At 33.7% G+C, this 24,908-nt stretch overlaps 2 protein-coding genes across 2 annotated transcripts; one reads left to right on the top strand and one right to left on the bottom strand.

Annotated features, from left to right (window-relative positions):
* The first annotated feature begins 92 nt into the window (after positions 1 to 92).
* On the top strand, positions 93 to 6,066 carry LOC143619940 (ABC transporter D family member 2, chloroplastic-like). The gene is made up of 9 exons (XM_077091759.1): positions 93 to 218; positions 322 to 517; positions 629 to 696; positions 1,149 to 1,640; positions 2,221 to 2,449; positions 3,038 to 3,270; positions 3,358 to 3,646; positions 4,296 to 4,564; positions 5,884 to 6,066. Exons 1-9 carry the CDS (start codon positions 93 to 95, stop codon positions 6,049 to 6,051), a joined length of 2,070 nt encoding a protein of 689 aa, XP_076947874.1. The 3' UTR covers positions 6,052 to 6,066.
* Positions 6,067 to 6,659: 593 nt separating this feature from the next.
* LOC143619939 (succinate-semialdehyde dehydrogenase, mitochondrial-like) lies at positions 6,660 to 10,732 on the bottom strand. Its single transcript, XM_077091758.1, has 19 exons — positions 10,581 to 10,732; positions 10,388 to 10,501; positions 10,163 to 10,262; positions 10,034 to 10,082; positions 9,867 to 9,954; positions 9,666 to 9,776; positions 9,494 to 9,556; positions 9,279 to 9,389; positions 9,053 to 9,196; positions 8,902 to 8,979; positions 8,757 to 8,823; positions 8,487 to 8,572; positions 8,289 to 8,321; positions 8,171 to 8,203; positions 7,910 to 8,010; positions 7,742 to 7,827; positions 7,063 to 7,169; positions 6,910 to 6,987; positions 6,660 to 6,826 (listed from the first exon to the last, which is right to left on the bottom strand). The coding sequence occupies exons 1-19, from the start codon at positions 10,659 to 10,661 to the stop codon at positions 6,794 to 6,796; spliced, it is 1,563 nt and encodes a 520-aa protein (XP_076947873.1). The 5' UTR covers positions 10,662 to 10,732; the 3' UTR covers positions 6,660 to 6,793.
* Positions 10,733 to 24,908: the final 14,176 nt, after the last annotated feature.

Below are 24,908 nucleotides of genomic sequence, written 5' to 3'. Positions count from 1 at the left end.
TATGGGATGGTTTATTTCAAAATACCGTTAATTAATTATCCAACCACCTCTATGCATGGTGATGGTGTTTGAACAACAATCTAATTCCCATCATGGCTATTCCATCGCAAAAGTTTCTGGAGATGGAACAAAGACACAAATTCATACCTCTTTCAACCTCTTCAGCGTCTCCCGCGGATCCTCCTCTTGTCCCACCACTTCCACAACGACCCGAGGAGGTATACATCGCCCGTTCCTTTATTTCATTTATTATTTTGGTCACTTTGTAAATGCTTAAATTATATATATATGTACATTGTTTTGTTTGTTGTTGATCATCAGAGTGCGCCTCGAAAGGGCCCTGATCTGCCCACGCTTTTCAGGAGATTTTATAAGATCGCTGCTCCGTATTGGTTTTCTGATGATAAAAAACAAGCCAGAATAAGATTGGCTACCGTGTTTGTCCTAACGCTAGGAACCACAGGAATCAGTGTCGGTTTTAATTTTCTTGGTCGAGACTTCTATAATGCACTTGCTGGTAAGGATTTATTCATGTACATATTTGGTGCTGGTTTTCATCATGATCACAACAGCATAATAGTTATAATGATAATCTGCTGATTGTTGTTAATCCGATGCATTATGCTAGAGAAAGACCAAGCACGGTTTAAGAAACAAATATTGTATTACATCGGTGCGTTTGCTGGTGGAATTCCGGTGAGCACATTGCTGCATTCTTTTAGGTATTGATCATATGTCTACTTGATTTTTGTTTCCCACTGTTGCTTAACAATGCGGCTGGTGGAATTGTTGCATTTGTAATTATTTAATGCCGCAGAGCGGAAGCTAAAAGAATTCTCAAATAAAAACTGTTATATTTTCGAATGAATAAAATGAGTACTTAACAAATCAACTATTAATACTTAAACTAAGACTAACAAAACATTGAAGGCAGATAACAGCCTTTTCTAAGTTTGACCTTTTTCTGTCATATTTTCCCTTATCAAGTTGGTCCATGTAAGAGTCTGCTAACGCTTAAATCAACTCGTCATCACATAAACATTACTTACAATATAACATCCACTCATACCCTGCTAACCAGTGGGACCCAGGACTTATGCTAGGCAGGTGGTCTTCAAGGCAGGAAATCATTGTTATGGTTTTTGCAGATATTTGTGATAAGAGATTATGCAAGAGAAACACTTGCTTTGAGATGGAGATCTTGGATGACTAAGTATTACTTAGAAGGATACCTCAAGAATCAGACATTTTATCATATACAGTCTCTATCAATGGTTGATAATCCAGATCAAAGAATTGTTGATGATCTAGGCTCTTTTACAGACACAGCACTTTCATTCTCTTTGATACTCTTCAATGCATTGGTGGATTTGATATCTTTTAGCAACATATTGTATAGCATATATCCACCTCTTTTTGGTGTGCTTTTAGCATATTCAGTTGCGGGAACCGCCATCAGCATTTTCCTTGGGAAGGGGCTGGTAAACTTAAACTTCTTGCAAGAGAAAATGGAAGCTGATTTCCGTTATGGGCTTGTACGTGTTCGAGAAAACGCCGAGTCCATTGCGTTTTATGGTGGCGAGGAAAATGAGTTTAAACTCCTTTTGCAGATGTTCAGATGTGCTTTTGAGAACTTTACTGTATGAATCCTTTTATATAGATCTAAAAAACTTTTAGGCTTGTAAACGAACCGAATGAAAATGATCTGAGCAAGTTCGTGTTTGTTCTTTTAACTTTCACTAGACAAATAATTAAACACAAACAATTAAACGAACGAGCTTTTCTTGTTTGTATTCGTTCGTTAAGAAAATGAGCATGCTCGTGTTTGTTAATGTTCGTTCGTTAACAATATAAACTAGCAGTTCCGAAATGCAAATGAACGAACAGAACTAAACATAGATGAATGAACATAGCTAAAGACCAATTCAAAGTGAATGTGAACAATGTGTTGAGCTTAAAAAGTGATTAAAACAAGAGTATATTGTAACGGGCCTAAAAGTTTAAATTAAAACGGAAACAAACGAACTTAACCAATTTAAACTAACAGGAATAAATGAATTGAAACAAGCGAACTTCACGAAGCATGTGTTCATGTTCAGTCGTGTAACTGAACGAACTCTGCCAAACAGTTCATTGAACGTTCGGTTCGTTTACAAGCCCACAAATGTTACTTTTCATAACATTTTATATATAAATATATTTTTTGTGAAATATATGCAGCAATTGTTGATATCTACAAGAAATCTGGAGTTTTTCACGACTAGTTATCGCCACGTGATACAGATTCTTCCTGCTGCAGTTGTTTCACCTATGTATTTCTCAGGGCAGATAGAATTTGGTGTTATTAATCAGTCTGTTTCTGCCTTCAGTCATATTCTTGGAGATTTTTCCCTCATTGTTTATCAGTTTCAGGAAATTAGCGCCTTTTCAGCTGTCATTGAACGACTAGGTACTTATAATGGTCATATATCTAGGCTTGTAAACGAATCGAACAAACACGAATAGGGCATGTTCATGTTCTTTCGTTTAACTTTAACCAAACAAATGAGCGAACACATACCATTAGACGATTGGGTTTTCTTGTTCGTGCTCGTTCGTTAAGAAAACAAATGCGTTGTGTTCATTTATACTCATTCGTTAAGAGTGTAAGCGAACCAACATAACTGAACATGATGAATGAACATAAATGAAGCTAATCGAAAACCAATTAAAAATAAGCGTGAACTGATAACTGTTAGGCCTAAAAGTAAATAAAATTAGACTAAATTGTAACGAACCTATAAATTCAAAAATACAAGCGAACTTAAACTATCATAAACTAACGCTCGCAAACAAATGAACTTAAACAATCATTTTAACTATAAACATAAATGAACATAACCAAACAAATATAAACGAATTCAATTGTTCTCCGTGTTCGTTAAACAAACTTCTTGTCGAACGGTTCACGAACAGTTCACTGAACGTTTGGTTCGTTTCCAGGCCTACATATATCCAACTTCAAAATCCGAGACCTAACTTGCATATAATCATGCAGGGGAATTTGATGACGTGTTGGATTACACCAGTACTAATGACCCTCTTGAACCCTTTGATGAGATTCAACTAACTTTTATCAATGTCAAAGACTCCCTCTTTTTTCCCTCCAAATCATCTTTAGAAGCGCAAAAGCTGTTGGAGATTGAATGTTTGTCCATACAAACTCCCGCAAACAAAGCCCTGCTTATCAGGGACTTATCACTGACAGTTCACAGCAATGAGCATTTGCTGGTTAGAACTCATAGTCAACTTCATAGTTGACTTTTGCCATTAACTAACTAACTTACTAACTAACTAACTGTGTTGGTTCAATGGCAGGTTACTGGACCAAGTGGGAGTGGGAAAACTTCTTTGTTAAGAGCTATTGCTGGGCTTTGGCGTACGGGTAGAGGAAAGATCACATTTTATGCTAACTACACACCCGATGAATCAAGTAAGACGGTTGACATTCATAGTGATGAAAAAAGATCAAAATACCGGGAATTTAAAGGTGTATTCTTCCTTCCACAAAGGCCTTATATGGTTTTAGGCACCCTTCGACAGCAGTTGCTGTATCCCACGTGGCCCAGTGTTCAGAATTCTCCACCACGTAAATCTAAATCAGCTGGTATGCATGTAATCATAATAACTAGGCCTGTTACCTGTAAATGTTCACGTTGGCAGGAAGTTCGGTGTATAGTCATTAATTTAATAAACGAACGAACATGAGCAATGTTTTGTTCATTCATTTATGTTCGTGAATGATTCGTTTGTGCTCGTTCGTTTACATTCATTGGTATTTGTTAGTTTACGCTTGTTTAAGATTGTTAGTTTATGTACTCATTTAAATTGATAGGCCCGTTATAATTTAGTTAATTTTATTAGATTAAAATATCACCAATTACAATTTGGTCTAGTTTATTAATTTGTTAGGACCAACAAATTTATATTCACGCTTACTTTTGATTGGCGTTTGCTCAGTATTCGTTCATCTATGTTGCGTTATACTCATTTGTTTATGTTTGTTTCATTGGTGAACCGTCTGTTTATATTATTAATGAGCGGGCACAAACAAACTTGAACACACTCGCTATCTTATTGAACGAACACGAACAAGAAAACCATGTTCGTGTTCGATCGTTTGGTCGGTTGAGTTAAATGAACAAACACAAGCATGCCCCATTCGTGTTCGTAGGTTTGTTTACAGGCCTTATAAGAACATACAAATAAATACTACGTTGAAACATGTATTCAGTTTCCACATTGTGATTTTGCAGGCTCATTGCCTTTTTTTGAAGATGCATCGGGGCCTGAAGTTAATGGTGCACCGTTTTTGCAGCCTAAAACAGATGATTTAGTAAAAGCTTTAGAAGATGTACGTCTTGGCTACGTGCTGTCACGGTTCGGTCTTGATACGGTTAATGAGTGGTCCAGTGTTCTTTCTCTTGGTGAGCAGCAACGGCTCGCGTTTGCACGCTTGTTGCTTTCTCAACCGGACCTTGTTCTCTTGGATGAATCCACTAGTGCTCTAGATGAAGGCAACGAGGTATTTCTTGACTAATAACAATGTTAACTTGGATTGCCCCTCATGTTACAGTGGGAATTCTTCAGTCGGTATCGGTTCGATTCGTTACAGTACTGTACAGTACTGGCATTCGGTATGACAACCGAAATAAAAGAGCCAAAGAAATATAGTTGTGATAATGACAAAAGGATTTTGACACATGTTTTACATCCAATTGATAAATCATAGAAACAAATAAAGTCGTGATATGCCCAAAAAGATGCCGACAAGTGTTTTACTTTGATCAAAAAAACATAAAATCAAATACCGATACCATGTCGATATCGAGTCGGTTTGTCACCAAATTTATACCAAAATTTCAAGAAAATAAAAAAGTTAAACACCTGCGTATTTAGATTTTTTTTTTAAATTGTGGCCAAATTTCAAAGAATAAAAGTTCTGTGGCCAGTCTAAAAAAAATGAAAACTATACCAATTCAAGTTTAAAAAAAGAAAAAATATATTGTAGCAAAACTTTAAAACAAAAATTTTGTGGTCAATTTATTGAAAATGAACACTATACTAAATTAATTTAGAAAAAACCTTTGTGGCTAAACTTTAAAACACAACTATTATGGTCAATTAGAAAAAGAAAACTTTACTTTTATGGCTCAAATCCCCTTACACCAATACTAACAGACAGATATATATACGGTAACGGGCTTTTTTCGTATTAGTTCACCCGAAAGTGTTTAGTATTTTTTCAACAATTACAAATTATGTCACATAAATACAGTTTTGCTCCATTTCTTTTTAAGATACCTTTTGTGCAATGTTTTAAAAACCGGTTTTTTACTTGTACCGGATTGAGCTAAAAAATGGTACAACCGGTTGAACCGGATTATACCGGGAGGTTCAACCGGTTAAATAGTTTACCTTATAATCTCTTATAAATGCAACTTCAACTACAAAAATAACCTAAAAGTAATTGATTCCATAACCAAAAATAATCCAAAAGTTAATCCATATTAAAAAAGTAATACAAATACACTTAATTTTAAATAAATAATCCTAAAGTTTACACGTTTGAATGTTAATTGTTGGGTTAAAAGTAATTTTGAAAAAATATGGGCCGCAAATATCAAAAATTTTCTCAAACTTAAAACCGGTTTACCGGTAAAAACTGGTATTTTAGAAAAAAACCGCCGGTACGATGTTCTAGCAAACCGGTCAAAAATACCGGCTTTAACCGGTTCAACCGGCCGGTTTGAACCGGTTTTTAAAACACTGCTTTTGTGGACTTGTCTGAGTTGACCCGCTCATAGGTCAAAATATTATTGACTAGCATGCTTATATTTGCAGGCTCACTTGTATGATAAAGTTAACGAAGCAGGGATCACATACATAAGCATTGGGCACCGAGCAAGCCTTGTTAAATTCCATAAAAAGGCTTTGCAGATCACACCTATGCATTGGGAGTCTAAGCAGCCTAACTGGAGCATAAAAGAAAGCCCGGTCTTCGATTCTTGAGCTGGTTATATCCTACATATCTGCAATCATAAATCTTGATTTGCAGGGTCAGTTGTTCATCTATAGATATACTTGTACCCTCAATAAAGTATCTCAGTTGTAAAGAATAAACATGTGAGATGCAACTTCCAATTTTATCATCAGATGAGTACATATGTAGCAATTAGCTTCCTTAACTTATTCAATTTATTTTGTTATTACTCAAATAATAACCTTGAAAATGGTTCCAAATTTTCATTTTTGAATTTATATATACAGAAGCGTTTAATGAGCGTTTACGTTGTTTGTAAACATCACTATAATTCATACCAGTATAATGTTTTAAGAACAAAGATGGATATAATATAGTTTGAAAAAATATAACCTCACAAGCAGAATACATCATTCAGGCAGAGCAACTTGGGGTGGTGTTATACATATTTTGTTAATTCTAATGAAAACTTATTTTTTAAAGTATCAATTCAAAACAACCAATTTTTCAAACCCCAGTAATGAAGATGTAATTAAAATATACTGTGCTGTAAATAAACTTTTCTATAGGCTCCGGGATAAGATACTGCAGGTGTTTGAAAAGCAAATCAAACCAGTTTATTTATTAAGCAAGCTACACAATTCGGGTTTACACCATTTATTCTGACAAAACCATACAATCTCACCAACCACAAACATCTCTCCTACACCCATCTCACCCTCGAACAACCTCAGCCTCACTAATCTATGAACGCGAATTTCAGCACCCGAATCAGCCCAAGTTTCCCATACAAATATACTTGATCTGCAAATAACCAATAATCGCACACATGTTTCAGAACAAGTTCTATTTAAACAAGTCAAATTACATGTGTTTTTGGTACTTACTTCAGTGTACTCATCCAATCCATATTTGGAACCTTCCCGTCCTAAACCAGACTGCTTATAACCTCCAAATGGTGCCACCTGCATGTCATCCATTCAAGTCATTTGGTTGTTAACAGGTCAATCTCAACAAAACAGGTTGAATGAAAAACTTACCTCTGTAGAAACTAATCCCTCATTGACTCCGACTATACCATACTCAAGAGCCTCAGACACACGCCACGAACGCTTGATACTATTTGTGAAGAAGTAAGCAGCTAATCCTGCACATGCATGTATATGCTTTAACAACTCATATATGCCCTTACAAAGTGGTAAAAATATTAAATATACCAAATTCATTAAAAATAATTTATTAAATGTCTATTTTACCCTATCTTTTATAACTTCAAAATTTCATATATGGATGTTGAACTTCAAATTTTTTTTATTTACCCATTTTTTGCTTCTTTTTTTTTTTACCTAATTTTAACTTAGTTTTTTTTTACTCATAAACAATAGTTTTCTTAAAATATTCGATTGCCTATTGTTCAATCACATGCGATTAAACTTGGTTCGATTATCTAATTCGAACATACAGATCCAAATCCTCGATTATCTGTTGTCGAGAGAACAAAAGAGAGACGACGATTTCGTTCGCTTGCTTGTCGTTGATGTCAATCAAAATCCAATTAAGAAACAGGGTTTAACCAAATATAATGAAAAAGGGGTAGAATGGTCATTAAGTAAAAGTTCATTAAAGTTGGGGTGTATATCATATATTTAGTTTTGGTTGTCTATATATGAAAATTTTCTAGCTTGTAAAGGTATATATGAAATTAATCCTATAAAGAACCTGCATTAGTGTCGTTAGCAATCTGTATAGCTTCTTCTTCGGTTTTAAACCGTATAATAGGTGCAACAGGTCCAAATACTTCCTGCCTGTACCAACAAAAATTCAAAATAAAAATTTCAACAATTTCAATGAACTAACATGATATTAAGAAAGAAAGTTTGAGATTACCTTGCTATGAGCATATCGTTCTTGACATCACCTATAATTGTAGGCTCGTAAAAAGTAAACCCGAGGCTATGCCTCTTACCACCCGCGAGAACGTTTGCTCCCTGTGTTCAACAATAGTTAATTGAGGGTAGTTTTGGCATTTGCATGTTTTGGTAAGCACGCTTGATGTCGATGTTCTAGGATAATACTTCTTGGATTGATACAAGTTTCCAAAAAAGCAAACGAGAAGACATAATTTTGAATTTATGAGGTAAATCATACCTTTGAGATAGCATCTTGCACAAATGACTCAACCTGCAAGTTAATGAAAACAAAAGTTAAATTGACTCATATGTATTCAGGATGAAAATTTTGAAACTTTGAAAAAATATAGAAGAACCTTCTGTACAGCAGCCTCGTTGATAAGTGGCCCCTGCAAAAGATATTCAGAACCTATTAAGTACTCTAATTTTAGTTGATACTTAAGTTGTTTTAAATTGTTTAAGAAATTTATATAATGCTGACAATGAAGAACCATATTTTTGGGATACAAATTCGTCAATTTGACTATTTATTGTAACATGTATAAACTGATTACCTGAACCACACCTTCACTAAAACCATTGCCAACTTTAAGGTCCTTAACAGCATTTGAAAAGGCACTTGTAAACTTCTCATATATGCCTACAAAAAGGTAAACAGATGAACATACTAACCATAAAAAATATTCAAACTACCTTAATCCAAACAAAAAGATTATTCAATGGTTTACGAAAACAGGTAGAAAGCAAAAATTTAAAAAAAAAAAAACAAATGTCACATTTTAGCTTTAATCACACTGTGAAATAGAAATAATTTCTTACTATACCTTCTTGCACAAGTATTCTATTGGCACATACACATGTCTGTCCACTGTTGCGAAATTTGGTTGCCAACTGAAATCCCAGGTGAAGCTTTTAATACAATATTTTTATATCATAAATAATCATATAATAGAAATACTAATCACTTACAGTCCCTTTGAGCGCCACTTCAAGATCAGCATCATCAAAGACTATGCATGGTGCATTGCCACCAAGTTCTAAAGATACCTAAAACAGACAACACTTAAAACAAAATTAACGATTGCAATAAAATTTGCATTATAAGTTTGGTTACAATTACCTTTTTAACAGTGTCGGCTGCACCAGCCATCAGTTTCTTTCCAACAGCTGTTGAACCAGTAAATGTTATCTTTCTTACTTGTGTACTCTCAAGTAAAGAATTTCCTATTTTAGGAGCATCTCCCATCACCACATTCAACACACCCTGTCAATTTACAAAATACAAATGAATTAAAAAAAACATAAAATACGATTATATATCATGATGGTAAGTTTATAAGACATACCGGTGGGATTCCAGATTGAAGTGCCAGCTCCGCTGCTGCTAACGCAGTCAAAGGTGTAAACTCAGAAGGCTTTATCACCACAGTACACCCACATGCAAGAGCAGGGCCAACCTGACACATCAGCAATATGGGTATTGGGTCAAGACGAGGCGGGTTGACCCAAAACATTCTTCGTATAAACTAGTTTAAATTATTAATTAATGTAAACATCATACCTTCCGAGTAATCATTGCCAAGGGGAAATTCCATGGAGTTATTGCAGCAACAACACCAACAGGCTGCATGTAATTACATGAATCATTAAACTTAATTCTCAAAGAACATATGACAACCATATATTGAATTCAGATATTTATAATAACAAAGAGCTTGCATGAAATAAATGACCTGTTTTAGAACAAAAACACGGCGATCAGGCAATGTCGATGGAATTATATCACCATAAACACGCTTTGCCTCCTCCGCAAAGAACTCAAGAAAACTAGCCCCGTATCCAACCTGCAAGACTTGAGAGAAACACATAAATAACCACAAATATTGAATCAGTACAATAAACATATTCAATATGCTTGAGATCCATATCCATACCTCCCCAATGGCTTCTTTTAGAGGTTTTCCTTGCTCCAGAGTTATAAGCTCTCCAAGTTCCTCCTTATGTTGCATCAGTAAGTTATACCTATTGTCGAGTTAACTGATCATAAGTAATGTCATAACTTATAAGTAAACAAACTAGCTACAAGATCACCAAGTATTACCAGCTACGCAGGCGATTACTTCTTTCGGAACCAGTAAGCTTGCTCCAATCTACACAGATATTAACATCCTATCACATAAACCACATGCAAACACATAACAATAATATTTCATCCGTAAACAATACATACGGGCGAAAGCTTCATAGGCGGAAGAGATAGCATCCTTTGTCTCCTTCTCTCCCATGCAAGCAACGGAAGCTATAACCTCACCACTAGCAGGATTGTTAACCTAATTACACATGTCAATTTTGAAAAGTCAACTCAATTTTACACTAGAACAGCATAACTATTGTTACTTAGGTTAATTACACCTAATAAACTGATAATCATGCCTAATTTGATTCAAATGAGTACCTCAATAGTCCGTCCGTCATAGGCATCAGTCCATTTGCCTCCGATGAGGCCTTTGGTTTGCAGTAATCCGGAACTCTTGAGCCTAGAAACGATACTTTGGGTTCCGGTGGTCATCTGAAACCTCAATTCGTTATTCAATGAATCAAAACCCTAGTAATAATAATAATTAAGATGAAGGAAGGAAGGAACGAACCTGTCGATGTGGAATAGTGTTGAAATGGCAGCGTAAAGAGTGAATTGTGGTGGAGTGATGGAGTACTGATTTTAACATCATGATTTCCGCCACGTATTTGACGCCGGTCCGCCGCCCACGGGTGACGGTACAAATGGCGATCGATTCAACAGATGGAATGGAATGGAATGGATAACTTTTGAATTTGTGAGTGAGGATTTGTTGTCAGTTGTAACAAATAATAATCTCTTAGATATTTTTATTCTAAGAGAAAGCTGAGGTGGAATTGTCAAATTTTATGATACTGTAACGGATGGAGATAAGATTTAAAAAAAGCTTAAAACAACCCGAGTCTCAAAAAAGAACATTTTTTCACTATAGATGAAACACTTTGAAGATGAAATATGCACTAGTCGATTTAGAAGTAAATGCCCCCGTATATGAAAACAAGGGGTATTTTAATCACTAAGTCACCTTGGATGGTTATGTGCGCGCATAACCAGCTCAACACTTCAAAGATTTGCGATACTGTTCTTGTTCTTCTAACAACCGCAGGTTTAAATGTTTAAATGTAAGGCTGAGACATATACCCGAGGGTGCTAATGATAGAGCTACATAGACATACCAATTTAAAAATAAGGTTTGTTTAGCATTTAACAACTTCTTGTAAAAAACACAATTTGTGACATATTTCATGCTAGACTCAATAGACTATTACATAGGCATAAAATTCTTAATTTTATCTGATTCGTTTATAATAACGCTCTATTTATTGCAAAAGCCTTTTTATCTATTAACAAACTCTTTTATTCATCTTTGAGTTTTGAATCATTAAAATGTCGTTTAATTTATGTTTTTCAAAACTCATGTTTTACTTTTAACTAACTCTTTTTTAATTAAAACTTTTAACAAGGTAACTTTAATCAAAATTTAACGCCTTGCTTAATTAAAACATTTAACAAGCTAACTTTAATCAAAATTTAACGCTTTGTTGTTAAGCTTGTGTTGTTTAGTTTTAAAACCCTTTTATAATAATTTAAACCCAAAGTTTAAACAATATGAAAAATGAAACAACCACAAATTGCAAATCAAGCTAAATAGTGTACGATATTTGCTAGAGCAAATTAGCAACATTAAACGGGCCAAAAGAGACCAAATTTAAAAAGTGCATTCTTGAATCCATTCCCACTTCAAAATCTTCATATTGTTCGACATCTTTTATTTCCTAGGTTCTTAATCTTCACATTTCCATCTGAGTCCTTGTCTTGGTATGATCGTAATTACAATAACAATATCTAACTATCAAAATAAGGCTTCCAAAACATCCATAATATGTCCTCCTTTGAAAACTGCATTGTTAAGAAAACATGATTGACGTAAGATTACTCCCTAAGGGCGTAAGCTTACTTCCTCAACCAATTATCATCATTTTCATCCTTTTAACTTGTCTTCCGTCATGACCTCTCATAAGCTTTTCCACTTCTCGGTTAATGCTCCAAGGTCCTCGTTTAAGCTCCCTTCTCCTATATAACTATACAAAGTCATTGCATTCTAAACAATAGTTTATTAAACTTTGCAATATATAAACACTACAAAATGCAACTAATCTCCCACTCGTCACACGCTACATTATCAATATCATTGGCAATAATGATTATGTTCACACTTAGGCATACTAGATTCAACAATGATATCATATCATATTACATTTCACATATATCAACATGCTACAATCTACCTATACTATTAAAACAATTCTTTCATATGTCATTCAACTAGAGTAGCTAACTAAGATATCAACTAATACTATTACCATTTATAGAATTACTAACAAAGTTATAAATATAACTTTAAATGTTGTATTAAATGAGGTTTTAAATATTTATGAATTATAAATTTTATTTATCATTAATTATATCTTATGAATAGATAAGGTATGCCATTATGTATATTATTAAATTTAACTTTTTTATTGCATTTTTTTAACAATACGTATATTACACGGGCTATATCATAGTAATATGGTATAGCATAGCATAACATAGTATAATTGTTTGTAGTTTAATGTAATATGAAATGTTTTATTAAAAATATATCCATATATTTTCTTCTTAATTACACGCATATCCCTCCACATTTTATTCATTCCTTTTCTCAACCTCACATTCTTCACAAATTCTATCTATATGATTTGTTCTTAATCCCTAGTATATTCCTCCCTAATTCATTTGTCTCTTTTCCGACTCGCTTTCTTCACAAACTATAGTTGTAAATTAATATAAATTTAGCATGCTGAAGATTGATAGTGGTAGTAGTAGTAGTGGTAGTAGTAGTAGTAGTAATGAAGAAAAGGAATCATGTTAGGTTGTCACACCCTTTATTTTCGACTAACGGAATTTTACTACGAGAAGTGTGACATACTAGGATCTAGTCAAATGTCATACTGAACAACCAGTTATTAAATTAAATCCCTCGTTAATTGTTACTCGTTAAGTCAAGAAATCATTTTTATAACATGATGTTTGCGTTTGCGGAAGCGTAAAAACTAGTAGTAGTTCGAAACTACTAGATTACAATTTGGACTCTCAAACACTACAATTCATGTAACCAAACAAGCTTGGTTGCTAAATAAAAGCCATGCAACCACAATGTAGCCCTAACTCCTGATGTGCACGTTAGTGACCTGAGAAAGACATGCTAAAAAGTGTTGACACAATGGTTGGTGAGTTCACAGGTTTGTATTCAAAACAAGTTCATTAAACAAGTGGATAATGTAAGCATTGTCTTATCACTAGTTAATTACGCTAGTATTCATGATACAATAGTGTAATGTCCATTGTGACCGAAGATGACATGTTTGTTTGTGCCTCCCACCAATTCTTTATCCCGACTTGGCAAAGTTTAGGTCAATGTTACACCCGTCCGACCTCCAGTCGAGCTTTAGCGTAGGTGGGGTTTGCCAAACCCAGTAGTACTACTTATCATTACCCTGCCAGGTAACCTTAGTTAACGATCCAATGTGTGGGGGGGACTTTCAGTTTATAAACCACTATGTATACATGTGATAATGACAATCCATTAGATCCAAAAAAAAAAAAGTCTGAGCATGCTTTCTCCCCCAACAGAAGTAAGTAAAAGAGTGGGACCGTGAAACTCACCTGGAAAGCGTTCTAAAAATAAAATCAACTGCTAAGCGAGAAGTCCCGTACGAGTATCCTAAATTGTACAAGCACGTAAGTAATGTGTAGTGGTTCATAGAACCCCTAGTATCTAAACAATCCCATTGTTTTTAATGTTTGACCAAAGTTTGACTTTTGTTGACTTTGACTAAAGTTTGACTTGTTGTTGACCTTTGACCAAAAGGTCCAACTTTGTTGACCTTTAACCAAAAGGCCCAACTTTGTTGACCTTTGACCCCAAGGTCCGACTTTTTTAACCGTTGACCAAAATGTTTGACCGAATTGACTATTTGACCAAATTTGACCGAGTTAACCCGTCGACCCGTTGATGACTTATGATCAATTATGTTAACTTATAATTGCTAAGCAACATTTCTAATTACAAGTTTAGCAATCAGGCATGACATGAACACATATTCGCTTTTCATGTAACTATTACAGTCTAGCCAAGTGTTTACCATAACCTAGCTCAACATATTCAAAGTAGTTTCTAATTGACAAATCAAGTTACAATCACTTATCATAACAAATAGTACACAATTGGTCATTAGACACAACAAATCTCATGTAACACAATGTTGAATTTTCAAGGTAGATTCTATGCTACAAAAACCATTTTTTCTACCTTATCAAAACAGGGAATTAAATTATCAAAAATTTTCCAAATAAATTTACAAGTCTTAGTTATACCCCATATTTTTCTTGAAATTTTTCAATGTACCAAAAATGTCACAAAAATTTATATAAGACAGTAACCTATGTTCAGCTATTTTCATGCGCAACAAAAAGTAATAATCCTGAAAAAATTCTATATTATTCCAATTCATGCAAGACCAATTGGGTCCTATGTTCAGCTAGTTTCATGCGCAACAAAAAGTAATAATCCGGAAAAATTCCATATTATTCCAATTCATGCAAGACCAATTGGGTTTGTTTGATTCTTAACACAAACCATGACATTTAAGAAGTAGAATCAACCAAATTCACTTAGCCATATTATTCCAATTCATTTAAGATCAATTGGGTTTGATTCTTAGCCAAACCCACAACTTAGACCAGAATATCAACCATCTAGGCAGCCTGGACACACAAATTTGTAAAATCATAAAAAAATACTAAATCTAAGTCCAAAAATTATGATTCTTGATTTTCTGGAAACTATGCCATAAATTAAACTTTAATAATGGATTTGCATAAATGACCTACTAAAAACCACCAAAGTGTCATCGATTTATATCATAAACGATCATCAAGAACAAATCTGCCAATAATCTGTTTCATGTACAACCTTTATAAATCATATAACTTACATGCCTATGATCCTAATTTATCATCTAATCATCATTCATCATCAAAATCAATATATTATAATTTCATTACAGAATATCATGTAATCTTTTAGAGTTTTTATATGACATCACAAAACAAGAGTAACAACAAACACTCACATGACGAAATTTCCAATATTTTGATTTTAAGTTGTGGTTCCATAGATTAGATACTTTTTGGATACTAGAACCCATAATCACAATCTACAAAATATGTAAAACATAATTACTTACTTGGCTAATGCAATGTAATCAAACAATCTTCTAGCACCTTGATCTTGATCACCAACTAAGTGATGTGTGTGTGTGTGATACTTTGGGAGAGCAAAACACAAAGTGTGTGTGTGCGTGTGCGCGCGCGCAAGTGGACGGACAAGAGAGGGAAGAGAGAGAGGTTTTGGCATTCAAAAGTTTATAATCAACTAGCCATAATGTTGATCATAACCATGCCATTACATGTAGCATATGTTACATTATGTATATATAACCAAATTCACATATAACATGTAACACTTATATATATATATGTATGTATGTATGCATATTTGTATACACTCTTCATTATTCTTATTGATGACTTATTTCTCTTGTTAAGTCACCAACGTACTCGGATTGACTCGTGTGTATGCTCACGTGGCACGTGACATGCATGTGTGTTTTCTAACGGAGTTAATGAAGATATCAAAGTTTAGTTAATAGAGTTAACTTAAAAATGCCGGGCGTCACATCATCTCCTTGCTGAAAGAATTTTCGTCCCGAAAATCGATATGTGCCAGTAAGTGAACTAGTAGACTTCCCGTCTATATGTATGATCAAAGTGAGCTCAGTAGACTTCCCGTGTATATGTATGATCAAAGTGAGCTCGGTAGACTTCCAATCTATATGTTTGTGCCACAATTGTTTAGGCGGTGTTGTCAGTATTTGAGCAAAATTTTTTCGTTTGTTACATCATCCCCATGTTGAGGAAATTTCATTCCGAAATTTAGATTATGATATAGTGCAACTATAAGCATAGTTTATTAACGAAGAAAGCGTCAGAACGCATGATAGTACAAAGAAGCTAAAAGTACATAACATCAATGATGAAAACCAAATGCGATTCAAGTATCCACTTGATCAGAGAGTTTTAAAAAGTAATAAGCCAAGAGGTTTGTTGTAGGATTATCTAGTCGAGGTTTGTAAAAGTTGACATACTCAACTATGACTTTTTAGGACTTAGGGAATCCATTACAATATAAGCATACATGGATGTAAATAAATGACAAATTTTCAGAAGGCATGAAGGTGTTGAGTCTCGATAGTTTAATCTCCTTTTTTTTCGTAGGTAAATTTTACTTCATAACATGCCTGGTAGTAGAAACAACTATCATTGCTTAAGTGACAGTAATGTTTTATGAATTTAAAAACTGGAGATACTATAACTCAAGGAGACAATGGTGCATCAAAATGAACTTGTATATCAGAGTTTCGATTACCGATCAAGTCAGGATATCGAGCGCAAAATACTAATACATGTCATTTTGTATTTGGTCTGCAACACAATTTGCGTTCACGGAAGCTCATTAACGAGAAAACTTGAAACAAGTGGTGATAGCTATATGTGTTGTTCACAAGAGTCGGAACACCATTATGTCGATTATGAGTGGCTGATTTCTTATTTATTTTGTGGTGGCCAAGGGAGGTGTGGTCGCCACGGGGCACAGCCACAAGACTGCATCAGATTTCTTGTTTATTTTGTTTCCTAGTTCGTATTTTAATGCAAAATCAGTTATTTTTGGACCAAATAGCATGTTTTAAGCCCAAGAAAACTAACCTAGACTTGGTACATGTCCACATTCATTAGCCCCTTCAACAAGAATGAATTTTGATGAGTTTTCAGTTGATTTAGTCATTAAAATGATATTCGGTTACTTAATCGAGCTTTTTAACTAAAATTAACTTATGCTTACCTATACTATATAAACAAGACATAAATCATCTGTCAAGTTCTTCCCTAAACCTAATAATACCTCTCTCAGCCATCACCCTCATTACACATACGATTCCATCTCCATTCTTGCTATTTTACTCAACGATTATAAGTGGTTGGTTTGACTTTCAAGCATTCTTAACTTTGACTCGGTTTTCTCATCGATTTAAGCATTATCAGGGTAAGTTGTCTTTTTTAAAGTTGTTCATTATCACTCATTAGTCAATAACCCTCAACCAATTTTTGAGATTGGGTGGAATTGGTCAACAACTTTAACCAATAGTTTTCTATCACTTCTGGTCGGAACCGACTTTCTGTCCAGAAGTTTTATTTTTATGATTTTAAGGCTCCTGACCAAAACCCAAATTCCGACTCGCCTGTTCGGATTCTAGTCAGTACCAGCTCGCTTAAACGTTAAATATCTCATAACTGGAATTCTAGACATCCGTTTGGATCGATTCTAGCGGCTATGTTCTCGGTTTTAATCATAGTTTATTATCTATAAGTTTCAGGTCTGTTAGGTTTATTTCGGTCAGCACGTTAAAGAACGGTTTGTTCGTTTAATTGTGTTTTTATTCTTACTTCTCGCATACTCGCCTATGCAATAAGGTGAGATATCATTTCTCTTTTATTTTACTATTTTCAAACGTTTTGGGGACATATGCATATCTAATTCATATTTTTATATCATATATATACACAAACTAGCAAACGTAAATATTGTGTATATTTCAATTAAATGCTAATTGATACTTGTTTAAGTGTTTATTTTATCGCATTCGGAGAAGTTCATCATAATCACATTAAAGTATGATCATACGCCGTCTTAGTAGCCAAAGCCCGATTCGCATGGCGATGGTCAACCGACCCTCACATTTGTATGCTAGTCATAGTAGCCAATGCCTGATTCGCAAGGCAGCGGTCAACTGACACAACTATTTGCTCACGGTTTGATTGATATATGCTCACATTATTTTGTTTGCTTATTTATCAATTATTATATATATTATTAATAGTGTCAAAACTGGTGATTATTTCACTCAACATGTGTTGTTGACAAATCTCTGTTTATTTTGTACGCATATGCAGGTTATCAGTCGATCTGAAGCTAAGGTGTAAGAAAATCTCAACAATGTGAGTTAAAAACAATACAAAGTAAACAATCGTGTGCTCGAGTGTTTCAAACAAATGATTACAAGAAATGTTGTCTCAAATCATGTAACATCCAGCCCCTCGTACCATCAATATTGTCCGTTTTACCCACAAAGAGCTCACAGATTTGTTTTTGTTTTCCCCGGTGAAGACTTTTCAGGAGTTCACCCATCCTGCTACTACTCCCACCTGAGCACGCTTAGCTGTGGAGTTCTCATCTCGTCCACTAGCATTAAGCTAAAACGCGTTGGTGATTTAAGAGGTATGACATTTACTTATGAACCAAGAATCTCTCATGTCCACGGCCGGTGTGGGTTTCGCCTAGGATGTTACAAACACCTTGTTCCCCTTTGGACTCATCGTCCTCGATGAGGTTGGCCCCACCATCCAATCCAGGATGTGAAGTTCTCATAAGGTGTACCTCATGATGTCACACCCCAACCTAAGGCGGAAATGCCGGGCCGTGATCCGATTGCTCACAGCTCGAAGATACTATCATATATAAAATGTGACAATATCTAATTAATTATTTACAAATATTACACACATTATCCAAATATACAAAACAATTCAAATACACAAATATGAGTTCATATAATGATTATCTTGATTATATCCTAAGGTCTTGTCTACGTGTCCAACTTCAATCTTCAATACAAACAACCTGCATATGCGTAGACAATGGAGTTTTGTCAACAAATATGTTGAGTGAGTTTACCACCAAGTTTTAACACCAAAATAATGTTTTACGATAAATAAGCAAAACGTAATAAATGCGGTAATGAAATCAAACCATAAGCAAATAGATTGTCGATTAAACCATTGCCAAGCGAATCGGGCTCCGGTAAATCAATCATGAGCACATAAGAATAAGACCGTTGCCAAGCGAATTGGGCGGTGGTCAAATGAATGAGAACCCTCTCTAAGGGGATATGTCAAATGAATCAATACAATAACACATAAGCACATAACAAGTAGATTTGATTAATCACACACAATTACACGTTTACTATTTTGATATGTATGTATATATAGATATGTATATATAGTATTATATATGCATATGTCCTCAAAATGTTTATGAAAATCGAGTAAAATAGGGGAATAGTAAAACTCACCTGATTAAATAAGCCAAACGGGAATGAAGACGATAAGAACGATAGTCACGCACTTCGAGAATTACCGACAAGGATCCTAGTTAAATAATGTTATGAGTGAATTATAGATGATATGAAACGTATAACAAATTTAAGATTTCGATGTGATTTGAGTTATATTTATGGTTGGTATATTATGGATTGAACGATTGATCTTCACGGATTATTGTTATTATTAAATTATTATTTGTCATAAAAATCGGGTTTACGAATCATTAGGTTAAATAAATAGAAGTTAAGATATATTATATTAGTAAACGTCTAAATATATAATGATCGTAAAATTTATATCTTGAGTTTCATAACGAAATCCGATGGTACATATACATTAACACTTTAATCATGTTTAAATTCGTTTATTATAATTCTTGTTTCTAAAAAGACTAATATATATAGATATGTATATTTATGTACATATAATATATATATATATATGATAAATATAAACAAATTTATAAAAATATTTTAATCAACAAAAAGCCTTAATATAAAGGTCGGGTTTAATAAAAATAATAATGATTTAATATTAACATGATATATATACATATACATATATATATATATATATATATATATATATATATGAAAATTTGTAACGAAACTAGTTGACACAAAATGCTTACTTTATGGTGTCGATTTAACAAAATATTGTTTATTTGATATTAAAGATTAATTATAATATATTTTATATTATTAAAAACAAGTTAAAACAATTAAAAAAAATAAAAACAACAAAAACAGACAGAGCCGGGACTCGAACCTGCGACGTCCGACCGGCTCACAAGGTTAACACACACACACCAGCCGTCTGCGCTGGTGTGTCAGTTGGTTGAAGGTTGTAAACGCATATATATATACAGAGACAGTTTAGAACCAAATCCGATAACAAACCCTAATTATGAAATTGCTCGATCCGTTGTATGTTAGGGCTATTGTAAAACGCTCAGAGATGAATTCAAACATGTATTTAATTACCTGATTTGTTGATTGAACGCGGGTTAATCGAAGCTATCAGGGCCGACGAGTGAATATGATGAACGAGGTAGAAGGAGAAGATGATAATCCAATTAATTATGGGTCTTCAGTAGGTGATGGCTATAGCATTGTGCAGACGAGATTAATTGATTTATAATGAATCCTAGGTTATCTATTCAATTTTAGGTTATGTCGGTTTAGTTTACAATTCAATTCAGATCATATTTGATCTTGTTTCTTAATTAGTTAAGACAGTTAGGACTAGATTGGCAAGAATAATCATAATCAAGATTCAATTCCAAGTTTAGATCGTTAATTGTGCTTCAAGTAATATAAACGGGTCACGGTATACGGGTATATGGATATGGATTACGGGTTAGGGTTCAGGGACCATAAGAGAATAAGTTTAATTTACAGAATTTGCAATTTGGTCCTTATAGATTGAAGGTGGGAACAATAGAGGATTTAAGTTTTAGTTTCGGGTTAAAAACGCATATCTTTCAAGGTTAAGTTTATATTAAATCAATATAAAAAAATAAATATAAATTGTATAATATTTTATCGATAAATTTGATACTTTTCAAAGTTAAAAACTACCCGAATCATAAAACGAGTCGGATAATAGATTTAAATTCGTATGTGAAAAACCCGAGTTGTTACACACACATGACACCCCCCCGGGACTCATCATCCCTGATGAGGTTTTCCCCACCATTCCGAATAGCATAGAAGTGGCTCTGATACCACTTGTAACATCTGGCCTCTCGTACCACAAATATTGTCCACTTTGCCCACGAAGAGCTCACGTATTCGTTTTGGTTGGCCCGGTCAAGACTTCCCAGGAGGTCACCCATCTTGCTACTACTCCCACCTGAGCACGCTTAACCGTGGATCTCTCCTTTCGTCCACTGGTATTAATCCCAAAATGTGTTGGTGATTTAAGAAGCAGAGCATTTACTTATAAACCAAGAATCTCTTTTGTCCACGGTGACGTGAGATTCGCCTAGGATGTTACAAATCAAAGATGTGATAAATTCCTAAAAACTTTTGAATTGGGAAGAAACTCTCAAATATAGATATGAAAAATGGAAGTTTCCCAAACCCTCTCAACTTTGACCATACGAGATAGCCTACGCCGTAGAGGTGTAAGGCTACACTCTCCTTTGAAAACTTCATTGTTATGAAAGCATGATTGATGTAAGATTATTGCCCTATGTGAGTAAGCTTGTGCCCTTAGATAATTTTCACTATTTCCCTCCTTTTAACCCGTTTTTCATCCCGGCCTATCATAAATTTCCCACTTCTCGGTTAATGCTCCAAAGCCCTCGCTTAAGCTTCATTCACCTGAAATTGTACAACTATACAAAGTCATTGCATTCCAAACAATACTTTATAAAAATTGCAACATGTAAACTCTATGCAACCAAATCTCCCACGCATCAAACGCCAAAAGATCACTTCACTAGCATGAACAATTATGTTCACACTTGGGCATACTAAATTCAACAATGATATCATATCAGATCATATTGTATCATATCGTATCGTATCATATCATATTGTATCATATCATGTCGTATCATATCATATCATAATGCATCATATCATATCGTATGATATCGTATTGTGTCATATCATATCATATCATACCATATCATGTCCACATAATAACATTTGATATATAACATGATATATGTTACAGTGATATGATATAGTATGACATAACATGATATAGCATAAAATAGTATAATTTATTGTAATGTTATGTAATATGATATGCTTTATTAAAATATATACTTATATAATTTGTCCTTATTTACAAGCACATCCCTTCACATTTCATCCATTCCTTTTTTCAACCTCACATTCTTCACAAATTATATCTATATAATTTATTTATAAATACAAGCATATTCCTCTCGAATTTCTTCATCTCTTTTCTGATTTTTCTTCACAAACTATAGTTGTAAATTAATATAAGTTTAACATGCTGAAGATCGGTCGTAGTAATAAAGAAAAGATATCAGAATTACAAAACGCAATCAAAGTTATGGTTGTCGAAAAAGATTTGGGGTTGCTTGCTTACGTTGGAGACTCTCTTAAGTCTCATTCATTTGAAGGTAACTATTTCGTAACATATTCTTTCTTGTGTTTAAAATATCTCAACTTTTAATATAAAGAAAACATGAAATTCTTGTAAAGTATAAATTGAAGTGTATTTTACCTTTCTAGTTCCTAAAAAAACTCAAGATTTATTGTTTCATACTTCATCATGGATTTTATGAATGAGTTTGTTCTTACCTAAAGTTACAATATCCTTAAAGCGATGTTTTAACAATCGACAACTTGTCAAACTAACAAACTTAGTGTATGTCGCTTTATTGTTCCGGCGAATCGTCAATTTCTATAATCGGATGGCAAGCAAACTGGGAAAAACAATAAAACCATCAGATCTAACTCTTAATGATGCATAACATTATAATAAAACCGACAAGATGACTGATCCGGCTAGACTCGGATTTTGAAACCTTGCTTTACAAAGATATCTTCTTTCAATTTCATATTTCACATAGAGAAAAAGGAAATCCTTTCATTTGATTTATACACCTCTTAATTTTTGTTTCATATTTATAGTATTTTCAGGACATCTATTTTGTTTTATGAAGAGTTGCATTTTGTTATAGTTAATATCATAATAAATAGGCTACCTTTCTTGTTTATTTATTATAGGATTTCAATATCAATTTCATCATTTTCGAATTGTTTTGGGCAAAAATGTTTCGATGAGGGGGCTTTGATTATTCTGGCGTATACTATTTTGGTTAGGATTAGTACGCGGCTAAGAATAGGTTGGTTTGGGTAGGAATTGCGATTTGGGTTAGAGTTACTGTTTTGGTTGGAGCTAAGTGGTTGGCTAACGGGAATATGTATAGTAGTAGTGTTGGCTCGTTTTCGGACACTACTGATTGAACGACTGTTTTGGTTAATTATATATGTTTGTTGGTTTGGAGTGTTAACGGGTGTTATCGGTTCGGTTTTTCCTTGCAACTCGTTTAATCTCGGGCCCAAATGCTAGAGATGAAGTCCTTCGGGATAAGCGATTATGTATACACTAGATGTCGCCATCGCACGTAAATACGCCAAGCGTAAACGAGAACAAAAGAGAAAACAAAACCAAGCAATTAAATAGATAGCCAATAAATCAATTAAACTAAATCACTAAGCGTAAGAACTCCCCGGCAGAGACGCCAAATGTTGATTGTTTTCGAAGGGATCGATCAAAGATGAAAGAAAAATGTGTTCCTAATCACCTTAAACTAGTTATGGTAAAAAGGGTGTCGATGCAATATCCATCCCCACGTACCTTCAATGTTGTCCGCTTTTCCTCTGGAAGGAACTCACAAATTTGTTTTTGGTTGCCCTGGTGGAGACTTCCAAGTAAGTTACCCATTTTGGTACTACTCCCATAGAGGCAACCTAATACAAATATGGTCCATTCTGTATATTACTATGCTAGGTTATTGACTCGTGTATTATACGGACAGAAATATAAAAAACCGTCCAAGTAAATGTATATATAATTTCAAACAACAATATTTTTTTAATATGTATTTTGAGACAGCAATATAATTTATAATTGTAAGTCATATTCAAATGAAAACGTAATATTGAAAGACATGGACTTACAAAAAATGACATTACATGGTATAATGTTTACAAACAAAATTTTAAACTTTAAAACATAAACTTCAAAAGCTACAAATTTTTACTTATAAACAATATTTTTTGCTTTGTTTGCAACTTTCTCTTACTTATCTAAAATAAGTATTTATTTTTTGTTCGTCTCTACTCTTCACTCTTGATAAATCTACATAAAGTTGACCATGTGTAAAACGGGTCTTTTAAGCATGCCCACTCTTGCTAGAGACTGGCCTAGACTTTTGTTGATGATCATTGCAAAACCAAACTACAACAGGAAACTGTCCTCTTGAACCTAAACATAAGCCTTTTTTATTTGAAGGTGTCAATTGTATATATATGTTTATATATTGAACAATTTGTAAATTTAGTATTTGTGTCAAATTATTTTAAATAAATGTTATGTTTGTCCTTAACTCGCATATTAGTGAACAAACACCATCTGCCAAAAAAAAAACTATATAAAAGGGCTCCTTATTTTGTTTCATTCATTTAAACATTTTCAGATTTTCATAAAATAGATCGTTTTACTTTGAATAATTAATTTGTTATGAAAAATAATTCTATATATTTTTTTAATTTTGCGTGATACAAAAATATTCATAAGTTAGATCGTTTTACCTCCAATAATTAATTTGTTGTAAAAACTAATCCTATATATTTTATTTAATTTAGTGTGTCATAACAATATGTGTTAAAATTTCATTTTATGGAATTATAATTTTTTTAAACTAATTTCTATTTAAACCATCATAAATATATTATGCCAAATAAATGTGGCTATTTTATATATTATTAATGTTAGTGTAATTTGGAAGAGGCGGTGGTTCTAGTAGCCCAAACTTTTTTACTAAAAAAATAGACATATTAGATTTTGACTAATTTAAGAA

This window comes from Bidens hawaiensis, unplaced genomic scaffold (genome assembly GCF_021521415.1).
Source record: "Bidens hawaiensis isolate Kalapana, Puna unplaced genomic scaffold, B.hawaiensis_p1.1 tig00002525_1, whole genome shotgun sequence".
Classification (NCBI taxonomy): Eukaryota; Viridiplantae; Streptophyta; class Magnoliopsida; order Asterales; family Asteraceae; genus Bidens; species Bidens hawaiensis.
Note: the sequence above shows the minus strand (reverse complement) of the source record. Positions and strands in the feature narration are given on the sequence as shown.

What these genes read in the sequence shown, in the direction of transcription:
- LOC143619940 (XM_077091759.1), top strand. Translation starts at nt 93, where the DNA reads ATGGCTATTCCATCGCAAAAGTTTCTGGAGATGGAACAAAGACACAAA. An exon ending in TTCCACAACGACCCGAGGAG is followed by an intron (nt 219 to 321) that starts GTATACATCGCC and finishes GTTGATCATCAG; the next exon opens with AGTGCGCCTCGAAAGGGCCC. An exon ending in CGTTTGCTGGTGGAATTCCG is followed by an intron (nt 697 to 1,148) that starts GTGAGCACATTG and finishes TGGTTTTTGCAG; the next exon opens with ATATTTGTGATAAGAGATTA.
- LOC143619939 (XM_077091758.1), bottom strand. Translation starts at nt 10,661, where the DNA reads ATGATGTTAAAATCAGTACTCCATCACTCCACCACAATTCACTCTTTA. An exon ending in ATGACGGACGGACTATTGAG is followed by an intron (nt 10,263 to 10,387) that starts GTACTCATTTGA and finishes ATGTGTAATTAG; the next exon opens with GTTAACAATCCTGCTAGTGG. An exon ending in CGCCTATGAAGCTTTCGCCC is followed by an intron (nt 10,083 to 10,162) that starts GTATGTATTGTT and finishes ATATCTGTGTAG; the next exon opens with ATTGGAGCAAGCTTACTGGT.